Consider the following 21,183-nt stretch of genomic DNA (forward strand, 5'->3'; position numbering starts at 1 on the left):
TCATTCAAGAATGAAAGTGAAGAAAAGAAATTTGCACATTGAGAGTCAGCCCCCCAAAGGCCCCTGAAAGGAGGGGGGCACCAGAAGCAAAGACAACTAGAACATTTGCTCTAAGTTCTGAGAGAGGCAGGGACCTTATCTAGGACTTCATTCTGGGATCTGTGTCTAGAATTGCGCCTGACACAAGCTAGGCACTTAAAAAGTATTTGTTCAAAGAATCCAATTGATATAAACATAAGAGTTACAAATTTTGTATTTATTAATTGGGTGTAACCAAACCTCTAGACAATACAGCAAGGAGGAATAGAGATCATTTTCAGTGGATAATCAAACTATTTTTAAGTTCTTTGTTTGGTAGGAGCATCAATGTGGGGAATAAATTCAGAACTTGTTAGAAAAAAATGTGTCTACTTAAACATATATGTCAAAAATTAAAGATAATTACCAAATAGAAAAACACATAACATAAAGTTTCCAAGCTAACAGAGGACGGGGAAAAGTTAAAAAATACCCTATCAATCCATACAGCTGTGGGCACAGCACCGGGTGAACACGGAGCAGACACAGCACACAGCTTGACTAAAAGCCCCTGTGTTGAGGTGCTCCCCTCTGCCCCCCCACCCCTTCCTCCCCATCCCATTTCCCCCACCCACCCCCCCACACACCCACACCCCTGTTTCTCAGAAAACCACTGGGAAAAAGCACAGGTCAGCAAGTACGGATCTCTGGCGCCCACCTCATGACCAGAACAAAATCACCAACTAGCTGATTCCCTGTTGGAACTGAGTAAATACAGAGGGAACTATAAGGGACAGCGCTCAGCAACACAGCATCAACACCCTGGTGGAGTTTTGGCCTACCAATGCTGGTCTCAGTCTGGTAAACTGTTTCCGGCACCCCTAATGGAGCACTCCAAAGAGATGCCTGCCAACACCAGTGGCACAACGTCCCAATGCATAAAACTCATTAGAAAGCAAACAACAGGGAGAAGAAAAAATATAAATAACCCAGCAAGCCTGCAGGAGAGCACACCACAAAGAGAAATACGGTCACCAGAGCTCAACAATGACATGGAAGAACTTCTTGGCCTATCAGATAGAGAATTAATGATCATCATGATTAAAAAGCAGAAAGAAAATGAAAAGGAAAAAAAAATTATTTGAGACAAATAATCACTGAACTGAAGAATGAAATTGAGACCTTAAGAAAGGAAAGAAAAACGCAGGAGATTAAAAGATTACTAGGGGAGATAAAGAACTCTGGGAAAAGCAATGAAAACAAAATCAATAAAACGGAAGAACGGATCAGCACTATTGAAGATACAGAAATAAAAAGAGCCAAAAGAGAAAAGGAGAGAGAAGTGCAAATGAAGCAGTATGAGGAGACTCTTAGACACTTATCAGACTCCATGAAGAGAGGAAATGTAAGCGTTATAGGCATTCCAGAAGGTGAGAAGAAAGACAAAGGAACTGAGAAATTATTCAAGGAGATAATTGAAGAAAATTTCCCAAGCATGAAAAAGGAGATGAATATAGACATACAAGAAGCGAGAAGAACTCCCAGTTACCACAATGAAAAGAAAACTACAGCAAGACACCTAATAGTAAAGCAAGAGTCCAAGACAAGGAAAAAATAATGAAACTGGCAAGGGGGAAGAAACAGATAACTTATAAGGAAAACCAATCAGGTTAACTTCTGCCTTCTCCAAAGAAACATTAACAGCAAGAAAAGAATGGAGTAACATTCAGCAAACTTCAAGACAGCAAATGCCAACCAAGAATACTTTACCCTGCAAAGCTCTCCTTCCTCTACGAAGAAAATATATGGACCTTCTCAGACAAACAAAAACTCCAGAAATTCATTACAACTAAATCCCCACTCCAAAAAATTCTACAACAAGTCCTAAAGCCAAAACCAGCAGAGGACTGAACAAGAAGAACAGAATAAAGCAAGGAATAAAATCACAAAAAAGACAAAATGGCAAATGCAGATGCCAACATATCAATATTAACTCTAAATGTAAATGGATTAAACTCATCAATAAAAAGACACAGAGTAGCAGGCTGGATTAAAAAACAAAATCCAACCTTCCGCTGTCTCCAGGAAACACATTTAACCACAAAAGATAAACATAGACTGACAGTAAAAGGTTGTAAAACAATCCTACAAGCAAATGGACCAAAAAAGAAGGCAGGAGCAGCCATATTTATATCAGATGAAACAGATTTCAAATTAAAAAAGGTAGGGCCTCCCCAGTGGCGCAGCGGTTGAGCTCTGGGTTGCGAAGCTGCCGGCAGCCTCTGCAGTGCCGGTTTGATCCCCGGCCGCTGGCGAGGGTCCCACATGGCACGCAGACCTCTCCTGCCATCCACTGCTCCCCTCAGCAGTGACCTTCATCAGTCTGTCTGTTCTGCTCCCTGCTCTGGCTCTGGTGAGTTCTCTCACCCTCCCGTGCTTCTGACTGTACCCGGTACTTGTATAAATAAGTAAATAAATCTTTTTTAAAAATTAAGGTAAAAAGAGACATAGATGGACACTACATTATGATCAAGGGGACAATACATCAGGAAGATATAACACTCATCAACATATACTCACCAAATGAAGGGGCACCAAAATATATTAGACAATTATTATCAGCTCTGAAAACAGACATTAAAGAAAATACATATATAGTGGGAGACTTCAACACCCCACTCTCACCAATGGACAAATCAACGAGACAAAAAATAAAGACACTAGAGCCCTAAATAAAGACATAGAACTCATGGACTTAACAGACATTTATAGGACACTGCACCCAAAAAAATCTGAGTACACATTTTTCTCAAGTGTGCATGGATCATTCTCCAGAATCGATCACATACTGGGCCACAAGACTAAAATCAACAGATACATGAAGATCAAAATCATTCCAACTATCTTCTCCAATCATAAAGGCATCAAGCTAGAAATAAATCATGAAAAGAAAACAAGGAACCCTCCCACTTCATGGAGATTGAAACCCACACTACTGGAAGACCACTGGACTAATGAGGAGATCAAAGAAGAAATTAAAAAATACTTTGAGTTGAATGACAAGGAGGACACCACGTTCCAGAATGTATGGGATACAGCAAAAGCAGTAACAAGAGGAAAATATGTAGCAATACAGGCTCACATCAACAAACAAGAAAGAACTCAAAGAAACAACCTAATCTCACATCTCAAAGAGCTGGAAAAAGAACAACAAAAACCCTAAAGCCAGTAGAAGAAAGGAAATACTAAAAATCAAACAGAAATAAATGAATTGGAAATTAAAAAAACAAGCCAAAAGATCAATGAAACCAAAAACTGGTTCTTTGGAAAAAATAAACAAAATAGACAAACCCCTAGCCAGGCTCACAAAGAAAAAATGGGAGAAAACACATATAAATAGGATTACAAATGAAAGAGGAGAAATCACAACAGACTCAGTAGAAATCAAAAGAATAATCAGAAATTACTATGAACACTTATATGCAAACAAATTCAACTTAGAAGAGATGGACAAATTCCTAGAACAATATAATCATCCCAAGCTGGACAAAGAAGAAATAGAACAACTAAACAGACCAACTACAAGCAGCAAAATTGAGGCAGTAATCAAAGCACTCCCCAAAAACAAAAGCCCAGGCCCAGACGGCTTCACAAATGAATTCTACCAAACGTTCAGCAGTGAATTAGTGCCTATCCTACACAAACTCTTTCAAAAAATTGAAAAAGAAGGAATACTACCAAATACGTTCTATGAAGCCAACATTACACCAGTACCAAAACCCAACAAAGGCAGCAAAAAAAAAGAAAATTACAGGCCAATCTCCCTAATGAACACTGATGCAAAAATCCTCAACAAAATCCTTGCCAACAGACTCCAATAATACATCAAAGGGATAGTATGCCGCGGACCAGCACAGCAGTAGACAATGAGGCCGTCTACCCCACAATCAAGTGGGATTCATCCCAGGGGCACAAGGATGGTTCAACATATGAAAATCCATCAGTGTAATCCAACACATCAACAAAAATAAAAATAAAAACCATATGATCATATCAGTAGATGCTGAGAAAGCATTCAACAAAGTCCAACAACCATTTATGATGAAGGCCCTTGAAATTCTTGGGATAGAAGGAACACACCTTAACATGATAAAAGCCATACACAACAAACCCACTGCCAACATTATTCTCAATGGTGAGAAGCTGAAGGCCTTTCCCTTAAGGTCAGGAACAAGACAAGGCTGTCCTCTCTCACCACTGCTCTTCAATATAATACTGGAGGTCCTAGCCAGGGCAATAAGACAAGAGAAAGATGCACAACAAATCCAAATAGGGAAAGAAGAAGAAAAACTATCACTATGTGCAGACGATATAATATGATAATATACATAGAGAACCCTAAAAACTCCACAGAAAAACTACTCAAAATAATCAACCAGTTCAGTAAAGTAGCAGGATACAAAATCAACACACAAAAATCAGTAGCCTTCCTATACACAGTCAATTGGAAGAAGAAGAAATCAAAAAAATCATCCCTTTTATAATTGAAACCAAAAAAATCAAATATTTGGGAATAAACCTAACAAAAGAGGTGAAAGACCTTTACAAAGAAAATTATAAAACACTGTTAAAAGAAATAGAAGAAGACACAAAGAAATAGAAAGACATCCCCTGCTCATGGTTTGGAAGAATCAACATTACTAAAATGGCCATCCTCCCAAAAGCAATATACAGATTCAATGCTATTCCAGTAAAAATCCCAATGACATTCTTCAAAGAAATAGAACAAATCAAATACTGATGAAATTCATATGGAACCACAAATAGCCAAAGCCCTACTGATGAAAACAAAGGAGAAATGAGTTACCACACTTCCCAACTTCAAGCTATACTACAAAGCCATAATAATTAAAACAGTTTGGTATTGGAACAAAAACAGACACACAGACCAATGAAACCAAATAGAGAGCCCAGAAATAGAGCCGCACTTATATGAACAACTAATCTTTGACAAAGGAGCAAAGAATATGCAAAGGAACACGGACAGTTCAATAAATGTTGGGAAACTGGACCACCACATGCAAAAAAATGAAACTAGACCACTCCCTCTCACCATGCACAAAAATCAACTCAAAATGGATAAAATAACTGGACATAAGACCTGAAACCATAAAATATATTGAAGAAAATATAGGTAAAACACTACAAGACATACATCTCAGAAACATTTTTAGACTCATCACCCAAAGCAGTGATAGTGAAAGCAAAGATAAACACCTGGGATTACATCAAACTGAAAAGCTTCTGCACAGCAAAAGAGACATTAACCAAAACAGAGATACACCCCACTGATAGGGAAAAAAATCTTTGCACTCCAGTCCACTGATAAGGGACTGATCACAAAGATATACAAAGAACTCACACGGCTCAACAAAAACAAAATAAACAATCCAGTCAAGAAATGGGAAGAAGAATTCAAAAGACATTTCTCCAAAGAGGAAATGCAAGTGGCCAACAGGCATATGAAAAAAATGTTCAACATCCCTCATCATCAGGGAAATGCAAATCAAAACCACACTGAGATACCACCATACACCAGTGAGAATGGCACATAAAAAAACTAGCAACAACAAATGTTGGCGAGGATGTGGTGAAAAAGGAACTCTCCTGCACTGCTGGTGGGAGTGCAAACTGGTCCAACCACTATGGAGAGCTGTGTGGAGGTTCCTCAGTCTACTGACATGGAGCTACCATACGATCCGGCAATTCCACTCCTAGGGATCTACCCAAAGGACACAAAACCAGTGATTCAAAAGAACACCTGCACCCCTATGTTTATTGCAGCACTATTTACAATAGGTAAAACCTGGAACCAACCCAAATGCCCCAAAATAGATGACTGGATCAAGAAGATGTGGTACATATACACAATGGAATATTATTCAGCAATCAATCAAAAAAGATAAACTCATGCCATTCGCAGCAACGTGGATGGAGCCAGAAGGAATGATGCTCAGTGAAATAAGCCAGAAGGAAAAAGAAACATATCGGATAGTTTCACTTATAGCAGGAATATAGGGGAACCAAATAAGACATCAGTGTAAAAAAAATAATAACAGTACAAACCACAACAAAGCAAAAACAGTCAATTATAAACCAGAGACATCCTGCAGGGGAGGAGGAGGGAGAGAGGTGAGAGGGAGGGAGGGAGGAGCCCAGGGGACTGTGGGGATGGTGCGCGGGTGCCTTGGGGAAGGACATTCTATGGGGACTCAATCTGAGGGGGGTGGGGGGAAGCAAATACTGTCTAAAAAAATGTAAAAAATGATAAATGTTAAAATAAAAAATACATATATATCCTATCAGTTTCACCAAAAGTAACAAAGGAGGAAAATAGACACAAAGATACAAGGAAAACTGTGAGGAAGAGGGTCTAAAACAATCCAAATATATCAGCAATTACAATTAATGTAAATGAATACTATAGAAAACTAAAGATCATTGGGCTATATGCTAATTATAAGAGGTATACCTACATCCAAACCACACCAAAAAATTGTCAAATAAAGGGTTGGAGGAAATTGTAACCTGAGCTTTGCTGCCTAAACCACTGACTCCAGGTTACCTGCCTGATAAGTCAAGACATTCAGGGTTGCTGGACAGCTGGGACCACTTGAAGCTCGAGCTTTAAGGAATGCTACTCAGGCGATCTGGCATGTATTTCCTCTTATCAGTTATGTGAAAACATAGTATGTGGCAACACAGACATGAGGTGGAGGATTGGGAGGTAAGAGGTCCTAGACAGGGCTGGCTTGCAGAGCTCCCTGAGCTCCCAGAGAAGCCTTCTGCTAGCTTGCAAGTGCGTCTTGTCTCCTAGAAGGAAGCCTGATGGAAGATTGCTTTCTCTGTGTGCCCAAAGGCAGGCAGGCTGAAAAAGACCTGGAACCCAGGGTAGCCTCTTTCTGGTTGTGAGATAAGAAAATGGTAGCCTTGAGGGGCTGAGAATGCTTTGCCTTCTGTCCTTCCAGTATGGGCATGATTGAGGTACTCCCCAAACCAGACCTGAGTCCTCCCTTCAAAGTCCATCCAAGCTAGCCCAGTATCCTAAGAGAATGAGATAATTAAAATCAGACTATAAACCAAAGTGGCTGATAGGGAAGGCAACAACTACCTAACAAGAGTTAGAACCTTTTTGAAGAAAAATGACAGAAACCGACTAAAACTGATTTTCGCAAAGTAGGGGAATAAGTTGTTAACAGTCCCAACCGGAAGTATTTTTCTTGTACTTCCACCAAGTCCCAGTGTCAACTCATTGCCCTGACATGGGTCACTATTTACTCCTGACCAATCCTTGTGGCTCTAAATTAGTCAGGGGTCAGAGCTCATCCTTGGAATGAGGTTGAACTGATCAGTTTAAATTATTGGGCTGGTACCAGATTGATTCCAGGTAGGGGAGGGCAAAAGGAATAGATCAGTAAAGAGTCTCTATTAATTGCTCAGATAGCATAATGATAATTTGAGTATCCTACAAACCTGAAGATTTATATGAGAACTCAAGAGGTTCATTTGATGCAACTAGCACTACAATCAATTTTAGATCATTTTAAAAACCTTTGATGAACAGATTACTATCAGTCTTTTAAAATGTGGAAAGGCCTTACTGTGTCTCAATGGTAATTTATTTTTATTTTATTTATTTATTTTATTTATTTATGCATACAAGAGCTGGGGTGCAGGCCAGAGGTACTGGAGGGTGAGAGGATCCAACAGAGACAGAGTGGGGAGCAGAACAGGCAGTTCTACTGAAACACACTGCTGAGGGGAGCAGCTCCCTGGCCTAGGATCAAACTTAGGCTGCAGAGATGTGGATAGCTTCATAGTGCGGAGACTTAACCCCTTGTGCCACCAGAGAAGCCCCTTGACAGTAATTTAAAAGTCAGAATCTTGAGCATCCCCGGCGGTGCAGCGGGTTGAGCACAGCGCTGTGGAGCTGTCTGCAGCCTCTGCAGAGTGGGTTCGATCCCCAGCTGGCCAGGGAGAAACCCGCATGACACAGCAGACCTCTCCTTTCGCACCCGCTGCTCCCCTCAGCAGTGCTTTCGGTCCATCTGCCTGTTCTGCTCCCCGCTCTGTCTCTGGTGAATCCTCTCACCCCCAGGCCTCTGGCCTGTACCCCAGCTCTTGTATATATAAATAAATCTTTAAAAAAAAAAGTCAGAATCTTCCTGTGACAAAAACATCTCAAACTCTTGGATATAATTAATATCCAACCTCTAAAATCTCACTTTCTTGGAGGCTTCTCTCTCTTATGGCTTATTTCTCAAAACCTGTGTTTTGGTGGCTGTCTTCCTGGTCCTCCTGTCTGCTGTCACACTTCTATGAAAACTCTGTAAGCCTCACTGCAGTTCAGGAAGAATAAGAGATGAACTGGCAACCCATGGCATCTGTGATGAAAGGTTAAGCTTCAATAGCTTCAGAAAGGCAGTTCATACACTGGAGATGCTCCACTGACGTGTGTTAATTCAGTGAAATTTCTTTGTATTCCTTTTTGTGTGTTGTTCAAAAAGCACAGTCTTGTATTATGTTCTCCTTCTACAACCTTTTATTTGCATGCAATTTTTTTCTCTATTTGCCTCGCATTTCTAAACTATTGAGCGTTAAATTTTCTTAGTGTTTTTCTACTTTATATCTGAAGTCTACATACCGACTGACTGATATTTTTGTTTTTCTATCTAGGCTGACTATGTCAAAGGAAAATTGTGGTATAATGAAAAATGTTTTGCTAACAGAGAGCACTTTGAAGGTAAATTTCAATTAAATATTAACAGGCTTTTTTCAGGAGAGCATATATAACTTCAATAAAATAACTTAAAACTAAAATAAAATAAAACATACAAGCAGGTTTACTTTGTAGAAGTTTATGGCCTAAAGCTGAGGGCAAAAATTAATTTAAATTTGAGACAATCAAAAATTAATTTAAACCACACCCTGTTATAAGTGCAAGAAAATGAATGTGTTTAGAAGTATAGATGCTGTTTGTAATTTCAGACCTTCATTTTTTACAGTTGATTATGTTACTATCACCTTTGAGAGAAACATGACTCTGAGTGAGGTACGGTATTAAAGATTTTTAAAAGGTAACACATTTCGTTGTGCATGATTTCACGGACTGCTGTTACTCTGCCAGATGGCAAGTCCATAGACTGAGAGGCTTAGCCACCACTCTGACTCCCAACCGAACCTCTATTTGGCTTTAATGGTAATTACCTAATTATGTTAATTTGATGGTTCTAGAAAAATAATCCATGCCAAAAAGAGATGCTTTGCAGTGTTTTCTAGACTCACAATCCTTCACAGTCTTCAGAATAGAAACACAGGCTTTAAAGACCTAAAACTATTATTTATGCTTAGCCAGGACAACACAATTGTTCATTCGTTTATTTAATGAATTTATCTAAGAAAATTAGTTAGAACTTATATTTCAAGAACAGCATTGACTTTTCATTTCTCTTTTTGTAGGCGCACTCTTGTTTTTATAGTAATGAACCATTTCTTGCATGGTATCCTTGCTTACCTCACCTTTCAAGACAAACGAAAACCTCTCCTTCCACTGTGATAACATTTCTTTTTGACCAAGAGCTTAACACTGGAGTATACCTCTACAGTGACCCCCTCCAGGTGATGATTGCACAGTAAAACAGTGAGAATTTACCTTATCAAAAGTTATTTCTAAGTTCTTGTTATCTTTGGCAATAGAGGTTGATAAAATCAGCTCAAACAAAATTATTTACAGTTAATAATTAAAGACACTTAGAGATTTCTTGTCACTGCTTGTCATTCCGTTTGATGAAAATGGAAAATGTGATGCTATTTGGGAGAATATAAGCTGAGTTTGGTCTACATAAATTTAAGTTTCCATGAATGGTTAGATAAAATGAAAAAAAAAAGAAACTAAATTGTCACAGATTATATGTTTTGTGTTCCAAAGATTGTTAATCCTAGCTGTGAATTTATTGTCTTAGAGCCATTAAAAAATTCTTAACCCTATTCTAATCCTTTTAGGGGAGAAAAAAAATTTTCCTCTGCACTTTTAGATTCAGCAATTACAGCCCTGCAAATTAAATTGGAAAACAACAGATGAACAGGAGATAAGAAAATGGGTTTTTTTTTTAAATAATAAATTTTATTTTTATATTCCCCCATACAATTGCAAATGCCCCATTCTGACCCCAATCCTTCCCCTCCCGCCCCCCACCCCCCAAAAAAGTGTCTCTGGTTCATAGTTTTCTGTTGATTTTGATTTTCACTTTCTTATATTCATTTTCCTGGTCCCTTATTTAAGTTCTCTAGATTCCTGCTATGAGTGAGACCATCCGGTATTTTTCTTTTTCTCTCTGGCTTATTTCGCTGAGCATGATCCCTTCCAGCGCCATCCATGTTGCTGCAAATTGCATGTGTTTATCTTTTTTGAATGCTGAGTAATATTCCATGGTATATATGGACCACATCTTCTTGATCCAGTCATCTATTTTTGGGCATTTGGGTTGTTTCCAAAGCTTAGCTATTGTAAACAGTGCTGCTATAAACATAGGGGTGCAGGTGCTCTTTGGAATTGATGTTTCTGTGTCCTTTGGGTAAATACCTAGGAGTGGAATTGCTGGATCCTATGGAAGCTCTATGTTTAGTAGGTCCAGAAATCTCCACACAGCTCTCCACAGTGGTTAGACCAGTTTGCACTCCCACCAGCAGTGCAGAAGAGTTCCTTTTTCTCCACACCCTCGCCAACATTTGTTGTTGCTAGTTTTTTTAATATGTGCCATTCTCACTGGTGTGAGATGGTATCTCATGGTAGTTTTGATTTGCATTTCCCTGATGACAAGGGATGTTGAACATTTTTTCATATGTCTGTTGGCCATTGCATTTCCTCTTCAGAGAAGTTTCTTTTTAGCTCTTCTGCCCATTTTTTGACTGGATTATTTTCTTTGTTGTTGCTGAGTCTCATCAGCTCTTTGCAGATTTTTGTGATCAGTCCTTTATCATTAGTGTTGGGTGCAAAAATGTTCTCCCAGTTGGTGGGGTTTCTCTTTGTTTTTGTTATTGTCTCTTTTGCTGTGCAGAAGCTCTTTAATTTGATGTAGTCCCAGCTGTTTATCTTTGTCTTCACTATCACTGCTTTGGGTGATGTGTCTGTAAAGATGTCTTTGATGTGCAAATCCCGTAGTGTTTCGCCTATATTTCCTTCTATGTATTTTATGGTTTCAGGTCTTATGTCTAGTTCTTTAATCCATTTTGAGTTGGTTTTTGTGCATGGTGTGAGGTAGTGGTCAAGCTTCATTCTTTTGCATGTAGCGACCCAGTTTTCCCAGCACCATTTATTGAACAAACTTTCTTTGCTCCAATGCATAGTCTTTGCTCCTTTGTCAAAGATTAGTTGACCATAAATCTGTGGGTTTATTTCTGGATTTTCTATTTGATTCCATTGGTCTGTATGTCTGTTCTTGTTCCAATACCATGCAGTTTTGATGATTATGGCTTTGTAGTATAGTTTGAAGTCTGGGAGTGTGATGTCTCCATTTCCTTCTTTTTTTTTCAGTAGAGCTTTGGCTATTCGGGGTTTTTGGTGATTCCATATGAATTTCATCAATAATTGTTCTATTTCTTTGAAGAATGCCATTGAGATTTTGATTGGAATAGCATTGAATCTGTATATTGCTTTTGGAAGGATGGCCATTTTAATAATGTTTATTCTTCCAATCCATGAGCAGGGGATGTCTCTCCATTTCTTTGTGTCTTCTTCTATTTCTTTTAACAGTGTTTTATAGTTTTCTTTGTATAGGTCCTTTACCTCTTTTGTTAGATTTATTCCCAAATATTTGATTTTTTTTGTTTCGATAATAAAAGGGATGGTTTTTTTGATTTCTTCTTCTTCAGATTTATTGTTTGTGTATAGGAAGGCTACTGACTTTTGCGTGTTGATTTTGTATCCTGCCACTTTACTGAATTGATTGATGAGTTGAATTAGTTTTTCTGTGGAGATTTTGGGGTTCTCTATGTATATTATCATATCATCTGCAAATAGTGATAGTTTGACTTCTTCTTTTCCTATTTGGATTCCTTGGATGTCTTTCTCTTGTCTTATTGCCCTGGCTAGGACTTCCAGTATTATATTGAAAAGCAGTGGTGAGAGTGGACATCCTTGTCTTGTTCCAGATCTTAATGGAATTGCTTTCAGCTTTTCACCATTGAGAATGATACTGGCTGTTGGCTTGTCATATATGGCCTTTATGATGTTGAGGTATGTTCCTTGTATCCCAAGAATTTCAAGTGCTTTTATCATGAATGGGTGTTGCACTTTGTCGAAAGCTTTCTCAGCATCTATTGATATTATCATATGGTTTTTATATTTCTTTTTGTTGATGTGTTGGATAACGTTGATTGATTTTTGGATGTTAAACCATCCTTGTGCCCCTGGAATGAATCCAACTTGGTCGTGGTGAATTATCTTATGGATACATTGTTGGATTCTGATAGCTAAAATTTTATTGAGGATTTTTGCATCAGTGTTCATTAGGGAGATTGGCCTGTAGTTTTCCTTTTTTGTGTTGTCCTTATTCGGTTTTGGTATTAGTGTAATAATGGCTTCATAGAACGTGTTTGGTATTGTCAAAATGGGTTTTTTTAAAAAAGATTTATTTATTTATGCATACAAGAACTGGGGTACAGACCAGAGGGGTGGAGGGTCAGAGGACTCACCAGAGACAGAGTGGGAAGCAGAACAGGCAGACTGACTGAAATCCACTGCTGAGGGGCGCAGTGGGGAGACAGGAGAGGTCTGCTGCACCATGTGGGTTTCTCCCTGGCCGGGGATCGAACTTGTGCTGCAGTGGCTGCGGACAGCCTCATAAGTTGTGTCTTAACCCCTTGTGCCACCAGGGAGGCCCAAGAAAATGGTTTCTTTATGTAGTTCACACAACACACACACACACACACACACACACACACGAAAGTCAGCGACGAGTAACTCCAAGAGGTGGGACTTACAACCCACTACACTTAGGGGTATCAGATGACTTTTTGGAAAGAAAAAAATGTTTTCAGGAAAACAAACAGGAGGTAAAATGTTTATGACTGTGTGTGTGTATGCAGGTAGTAATGGTCTGCCCTTCTCCACCAGGACCATAACTCTGCCTTGAAGGAGAAGGTCTGGAGTAGGTTGGATTTGAATTCTTCCTTCTGGTTGTAACTCTCCCCTGAGGAGGAATTCATGACAGCCCTAGTTACCAGAAGCTGCTGCTGTTAGTCAAATAAGGAAAAGCCTTTTCCCCTGCCTCCAGTGAACCTCAAATATCTTCAGCTTACACCAAAGTGGCATAACGTGAGGTGTACATTGATCCCCTTCAAGATCGTGATCCAGGGCCTCCCCGGTGGCGCAGCGGTTGAGTGCTGGGTTGCGAAGCTGCCTGCAGCCTCTGAGGCGCCGGTTCGATCCCCGGCTGCTCCCCGGCCACCGGAGGAGGGTCCCACATGGTGCGCAGACCTCTCCTGCCGCCCGCTGCTCCCCTCAGCAGGGTCCTCCGTCAGTCTGCCTGCTCTGCTCCCCGCTCTGGCTCTGGTGAATTCTTTCACCCTCCCGCGCTTCTGACTGTACCCAGTGCATGTATAAACAAACAAACAAAAAAACAAACAAACGAATAAATAAATAAAAACACATGCCTCTTAAAAAAAAAAAAAAAAAGATCGTGATCCAGTAGAACTGGACTATGGCCACATGTACCCGCACACTTTCGAAAGAAGTTTGGAGCAATAATTATGGGCATTGGCATCAGAGTCTGTCTGCCTAGTTCAGTTTTAATAAATAGTAATTAGCAATAAAGCTTGACAATAATACCAGCAAAGTAATAAATAATAGTAAAAGTAATAAATCTCCACATGCCCTTTCTTATAGAAACTTGGACAAATTATTTAATCACCTATTACTTCATTTTCTTTTTTATTTATTTATTTTTTTAAAAAGATTTGCTTATTTATTTATTTATACAAGCACTGGGTACAGTCAGAAGCGCGGGAGGGTGAGAGAATTCACCAGAGCCAGAGCGGGGAGCAGAGCAGGCAGAAGGACCGAAGGACACTGCTGAGGGGAGCAGCGGGTGAGACAGGAGAGGTCTGCAACCCCATGTGAGGCAGCTTCCAGGCTGGCTGGGGATCGAACTGGTGCTACAGTGGCTGGTGATAGCTTGATAGTGCTGTCTTTAACCCCTGCACCACCAGGGAGGCCCACTAAGATTGTCTTTTTTTTTTATTAAAGAGGCATGTATTTTTTATTTATTTGTTTGTTTATTTGTTTGTTTATACAAGCACTGGGTACAATCAGAAGTGCGGGAGGGTGAGAAGATTCACTAGAGCCAGAGCGGGGAGCAGAGCAGGCAGAAGGACCGAAGTACACTGCTGAGGGGAGCAGCGGGCACAGCAGGAGAGGTCTGCGCCCCATGTGGGATCCTCCTCCGGTGGCCGGGGAGCAGCCGGGGATCGAACCGGCGCTGCAGAGGCTGCGGGCAGCTTCGCAACCCAGCGCTCAACCCCTGCGCCTCCCGGGAGGCCCTATTACTTGATTTTCAACATGAATACAACATGACTATGTATGCATGAGGGGTGGGGACGGAGGCAGAGTGAAGAGATATTGATGATCCCTAATCTTTCACTTCTACACTGAGTTGATGGGTATATCCCTATCTTAGTCAAGAGTCAAATAACAGGAAACTAAAAATTGTAACATTGGCTAGTAATAGTAATGAAAAAGTTCTTATAATTTGTTCATGCTTTGTTTATCTGTTTCTAGAAACATACCACAGTCCATGTGAAAATTCTAAAAGATCACAAACCAACTTTGGTACAAAAGTTTCCAATCTTCTTATTTCCTCCATCCTTCACTTCCCCTGCTGGAATGGTATTCCATCCACGGAGTCATTTCCTGTATGTGTACGGCAATCAGGTGAGCACGGAAGTCACACCCCGCACAGGTGCATGCCATTCACTTGACGCTGAGCAGTTGTTCATCAAGAAGAGAGTCACTCTCATGGACGGGGAGGTGGAAAGTCTGCTCAAGAGAGAGTGCGAGCTGGGGTTAGAGACAGTGAATACACACGTGTGTTTTGGAAAGTTTCGCTGAAACGTGGAGCAACGAAACAGGGCATAGTCTGAAGGATGAGGGTGGTCAATAAAAGGTTTTTTTTTTCCAGATAGGAAGAATTATATGCTGATGAGAATTACTTGACAGAGAGGGAAAATCAATGCAGAAGAGAGGGGTGGGGGAGAAACTCCAAAAGTAGTATTTCTACATCTAGGTAAGAGGGGAGAGGATCTGTGCACTGGTTGTCTAGAGAGGTTGTGTGTCCACTATTCTGGCCAGACCATGGACTGTCTGGCAGCCTGGAGTCTGTTTCACCTAACTGGAAGCTTTGTTTGCAAACTGCTGAAAATAGATATGATCATTGCAGCGGGCAGATGACAGGGCAACAAGGGCTTAATGGTTTCTGAGAAGAAGAATAGATTAGCTGCTCAGGGAACCGAGATAACGAGGAGCATAGCACCAGCCAAAGAAGACACATCTCAAAAGATTTCAGACATCTGCAACGTCCCACTGGCCCGATCAGACAAGATCTACGTGAACCCAGCCCACAGACTGGGAGAAGTGGTTGTTAAATCAAATGCTGAAGATTTAAAACAACAATAAGCCGTCACAAGGCGTACAAAGAAACAGGGAAACGTGGCCCTATAAAGAAACAAAATAAAATCCAGAAGATGACCCTAAGGAAATGCAGATCTCTGAGCTGTCTGATTAAGAAAAAAAACTGTTAAAAATTGTAATTACGATGGAAAATAATGCATGAATAAATTGAGAAGATCAACAAAAAGAAATTCTGGGGCTGAAAAATAGAACTGAATTGAAAAACTCACCAGGGAGTTGAACTGCAGACTTGATCGACAGAGGAAAAGGCAGCAGACTTGAAGAGAGATTATTTGATATTGAATCAGAGGAGCAAATAGGAAAATGAACGGAAACAAGTGAAGAGAGTCCTGTGTGGTGTTATTGAAAGGAGCTCTGCACACGTGTTATGCGAGGGGGGTGGTTCTAGAAGAAGAGGGAGAGGGGCAGAAAACTTCTTTAAAGAAATAAGGGCCCCAGACTCTCCAAATTGGAAGAAATGGACATGTGGGTTAAAGAAGCTCAAAAAAAAATTCCAATTAAGGAAACTCCAGAGACCAACACTGAGACACACTAGAATCCTAATATTCAAAGTCCTGCCTATTTTCAGGTATAACTTCTTAAATTCAATTTATAAAAAGACATCTAAAATTCAGAAATCCTCATTTAAAGAAGACTTAGGCTATTGAAAGAGGTATCGAGAAGTATTCCTCCAATACCTGAGCTGATGTATCTTTGAACAACTCTTACTGAAAGATGAGCAAACAGAGACACTTCGAGGATATGCTAAGATACCGGATCGCAGACTTGTAAGTGGCAAGGGAAGCTTTCACAGAAAACATGTTTTCACATATTTTCCAGATGCCTAGAACAGAAAGTCTCATATCAGTGGGGTAAACTCTTCCCCCATATCCAGATATACCAGAACCGCACCCATTTTTATGAACAAGGGGACCCCATTTGGGAGATTATGGGAGTAACTTTGTTCTTTTATACATTCATCACACACACTGTGCATTCCCAAGGCTCTGCTGTGTACACGGTCATGCAACTCTAGGAAGAAAACGAAGAGTAGACCAAGTAGGTAAGGGTTGTGTGTGTGTGTGTGCGTGCGCACGCGTGTGTGAGTGTGTGTGAGTGTGCGTGTGTGCAAGTGAAAAAGAGAGAGAGAGAGAAGCATAGAAAAGACCACACTGCACGACTTCTGTAGGTAGATGCTTAGGCTGCTAGGTAGTTGCTGGCTGTTCCATGGCCACTCGAATGAGGTGTTACCTTTGTTTCCTCAGGTCTGGCTTTCAACTGATGGCGGCAACACTTTTGAACTGTTAGCTGACTTTCACGACGATACCATCATACACACTTGTCATAGCTTTTATTCTTCAGATATTATTTTTGTTTCCAAACGTGGAAAGGTTTACCTCACGAAGGCAGGTAGGAAATTTACTTTTATTGGTACGAATATTGCATGTGAACCAGGGATTAAATCTATGGGGGAAAAAAAATCTGCCATATTAATCCAATCCGAATCTTCAACTAATCCTAGGTCTCAAACCTCTTAGGGATTATGGATTTTAAAAACCTGTTGTGGTAACAATATTTATAAAGGTACCATCTTAGCCATTTTGATTGTGAAGTTTGGTGGCAGTAAGTACATCCAAAGTGTTCTGCCACCACCACCACTAGCCAAATCTTTTTATTTTGTAAACCCGAAACTCTACACCCTGTGAGCAAGAGAGCCCCATCCCCGCTCCTCAGTCTCTGACACCCACCATCCTGTTTTCTGCCGCTGAGTATGAAGACTCTGGGCACCTCCTGTGAGTGGAATCCTACAGTATCTGTCGGGTGGCGGATGGATTCTTTCACTTAGCAGAATAGCCTCGAGATGCATCCATGTTGTGATCTAGTTCAGTTTGACTTTTTAAAATAGATTCCACTTATAAGTGAGGTCTTGAAGTATTTGTCTTCTCTGTCTGATTTGTTTAACATGTTGTCCTCAAGATTCATCCATGTTGTTGCTATAAATGGCAAAGTTTCCTCTTTTTTTAATGGATGATTAACACACACACACTCAGACACACACTCAGACATGTCCCCCTGTCTTTGCTATAGTGACTAATGCTTCAATGAACATGGGCATGCAGCTATCTCTTTGAAAGAGTGATTTGATTTCCTTGAGCTAGATATCCAGAAGCGTATGTATTGGATCATATGGTGGTTCTATTTTTAATTTTTTGAGGAATCTCTATATTTGGCTACACCAATTTATGTTCCTACCAGCAGTGCATAAGGGCTCCCTTTTCTCCACGACATTGCCAACATTTGTTATCTCCTGTCTTTTTAATAATGGCTCAAATATCCTAACCTTTAATGTCTGGCTCCCAAAAGGGGGAAAAGAAAAGGGTATTAGGGCCTAGACCTTTTTAGTTCCCTGAAAGTTGCTTCAGACAAAGTTGTAAGTTGGTTACTTACAATAAAAGGGGGGGCTGCGGGTGCAACAATAACGGTCACCCTTATCTTTGTCTGCACCTCTGTGATCAGAAGCAGCAACCAGCAATCAAAGCACAGACCCCCAACATTTGGAGGACGGGGTCCCATAAGCAACTGCTCCAGGAACATGTGCACGGCTCCCCACCACGTGGCTGGAGGGGAGCAGGGGAGGCAGGTAGCTGCTACAGTCACTTCTAGGAAACCATTGACTAATCTAAGATGGTGAAGATTTACTTCTACGTTTTCTTCAGAGAGTTTTATCATTTTCATACACATTTTTTGGTTCATCTTATCAACTAATGAAGCTAGTAATTGTACAAAAAATAAAATCACAATTCAATAACTTTATGTAGAAAGGGAGACCTATCTTCAGAAATTATAGTCTCGCCCAGCAGTGCTGGAGTAGCACTTTCACACGTGCTAGGGTGACTTTGGAGACTGGAGTATAGTTGGTGATATCTGATTAGATCCAACCAGATTAGGAAAAATACTGTCTCCAAGTCAAGAGTGAGGCTGATTTTTGTTTGTTTGTTTTTAACATTGTCAGCATTCTTAACAATTTTATTAAACATTCTTGACTGTCTAGCTTCAGACAAATTTCTTCTGATCTTGTGAGTCTCTGAGATGATTTTAAACAAGCCTCCTAAAAGTTTCTGATATGACTTCAAAAATCTTGGTTACTTGGGCTTCAATATTGTGTCCTTGATGCGCACCAGCAGAAGTAGTAAAATAGAATGCAATTTCATTTATTTGTGGGTTTCCTCTTTTCTCAGGCCCTATAAAATAATTGGAACCTGTTCTATAAGAAAATACGAAATGGTGACAATTCTCCCAGTGACATTTGCTTTATTGAGAAATAAATGCCCCGCCACTTTGCTTTCCTCTCCTGCTGCACCCGCAATAACATTACATTGTGATGTGATGTTTTTGAAGGCGTTTTAAGCAGCAATAACGCTCGACATGTATTGCACTCGCGATTCAGGAAACTCCATTAGAGATGACATTATGAAGAGCTGAGACAGAGCGCTCGCCAGGTGACCACTATGCCACCAGTGCCCCCTGGTGGACCGTGACTATAAGCTACATCGAGTGTTAAAAGTGTATCTTCGTTTATGGCAAGTTGATTCTTAGCAATTATAGTGGTTAATTTTATGTGTCCGCCTGATTGGGCGAAGGCACGCCCAGCTTATACATTATTTTTGAATGTGTGTGTGAGAGAGAGAGTTTCTGTATGAGATTAGCATTCCAATCAGAGGGGTCAGTAAATTGACCTCCCCAGTGAGGTGGGCATCAGCCAGTCCCACGACCACCTTAGCAAAATAAAATGTGGAGAAAGCAGGAATTCTCACCCCTTTGTCATCCTGCCCGCCTGCCCAGTTAGGGTATCTTCTCCTCCGGGCCTGACACCAGTGGCCTCCGGGTATCAGACCTTTGGCCCCTGCCTGGGAGTCAAGCCATCGGCAGCCCTGGTTCCCAAGCGTCCAGGGCTCTAGCTCACAGACAGCGGGTCATAGGATTTCTTCTTATAAGAGTCTCCTACACATATGTCCTGTCGTCTTGTGCAGGGAGCTCGTGGTGGAAGGGATGAGAAGTGGTTGGAGTGCATGTGCATGGGAGGCTGATGTTAATAGGATTTGCTGACGGATTAGATACAGGATAGGAGAGGAAGGATTAAGAACGCCTCCAGGGCTGTGGATGGAGCCTCAGGAATAGTGCAGTGGCCCTGCTGCCCTTGCTAGAGATGAGGATGGCTGAGGCTGGAGGGGGTTTGTGTGAGGGCGAGGCGTTCCGTCCGAGCTGTATGACCGACGTGGGTCTGTAGGTAGCAGGCAGTTACATGTGCATAAGCCTGACATTAAAAGAAAATAAGGAGATGAGAAATTTAAGTTTGCGGATCACCCACACAACAATGGACTGACAATCCTCCAGCTGGATGAGAGCTCTGGGTATGGCAAGAGATGGGAGAATCATGCCGCATCTCAAGTTTGAGGGGCAGGGGAGCGGACAGGGAGGGCTGGGGACGGATGTGTGTGGAAATCAGCCTTTCCATCCTGAGACCTGAGCTTTCACCCGGATCTCTTCGGGCCAGGACCTCACGCTCTCTCTGGAGCAGTATCTGCTGGTAAGTGATATCGCTGCACTTCTCCGTCACTGTCGGTACCTCCCAACGTGATGCTCTAAGGCAGGAGACACGGGACACAAATGTGATTCGACATATCAGACCTAGTGCTGATGACCTGCTGGTCTCCATGGATATTGTCCTTTCCTTCCTGGGGGTTATTTGCTCACCATCTTCTGCCTGTTCAGGGGCCTGCTTGACTGGTATTAGGAAGAGAAACCTCTCCCAGGGGTAGCTGACCTCTTTCCTTCTGGATCTCTTGATGAAGCAACCCCTCACTCTGTCCTTCGCCTGCTTTAGCACACAGGTCTGTAATGAACTGGAGCCTGGGATATTTTTAACCTTTTGCAGCAACAGGGGCCTAACGAAGACTAACGTGTGTGTCACCGGGTTCTCTGAGCCCAGCCCCCGCCCTCATTTCCAGTGAAGGCGTTTCCACAAGGTATGGTATCAAGAGCGTCCCAGTTGTATTCTGTCACTAACAGAAAAACATCTGTTTCTTTCCTAATAGGAATAAAAAGATATACTGAGCTGGGATCTATTCCCGATAAGATTTTCACATTATACTATGACCACATGGCGTTTATACATAAACTGACTCCAGAGCGTTTTGAAGTTGGAAATACACTAGCCTTTGGAGATACAAAAGGTTTTTTTGGCCAGGTCAGTGATCTAACGCATTGAAATAGCCTTGTGTTGAGAGTAGATGCCACACTCCACCCGCAGAATGAAAGGGGAAGTGGGGAAAATATTCTTCTGGGCGCAAATTCATTTTTCCGCACTTTATTTAACTAAAGGAAAAACTTCCATGTAGCAGAGAACACCTCCAAAACCTTCTTCTAAGTCCCATACAGAG

General features: G+C 41.1%; 1 protein-coding gene across 1 annotated transcript in view; it reads left to right on the plus strand.

The window, feature by feature from the left end:
• The window catches only part of CATSPERB (cation channel sperm associated auxiliary subunit beta), a gene marked incomplete at both ends in the record, with an annotated part of 72,058 nt that overhangs the window by 27,048 nt on the left and 23,827 nt on the right, over positions 1 to 21,183 (plus strand). Inside the window, 6 exons of the mRNA XM_084240336.1 lie at positions 8,755 to 8,821; positions 9,084 to 9,130; positions 9,538 to 9,696; positions 14,855 to 15,007; positions 17,008 to 17,152; positions 20,839 to 20,990. Coding sequence (XP_084096462.1) covers positions 8,755 to 8,821; positions 9,084 to 9,130; positions 9,538 to 9,696; positions 14,855 to 15,007; positions 17,008 to 17,152; positions 20,839 to 20,990 — 723 coding nt within the window. The remainder of the gene's footprint in view (positions 1 to 8,754; positions 8,822 to 9,083; positions 9,131 to 9,537; positions 9,697 to 14,854; positions 15,008 to 17,007; positions 17,153 to 20,838; positions 20,991 to 21,183) is intronic.

The sequence above is a fragment of the Talpa europaea genome (assembly GCF_964194135.1).
Source record: "Talpa europaea genome assembly, chromosome: 8".
In the NCBI taxonomy this organism is placed as follows: Eukaryota; Metazoa; Chordata; class Mammalia; order Eulipotyphla; family Talpidae; genus Talpa; species Talpa europaea.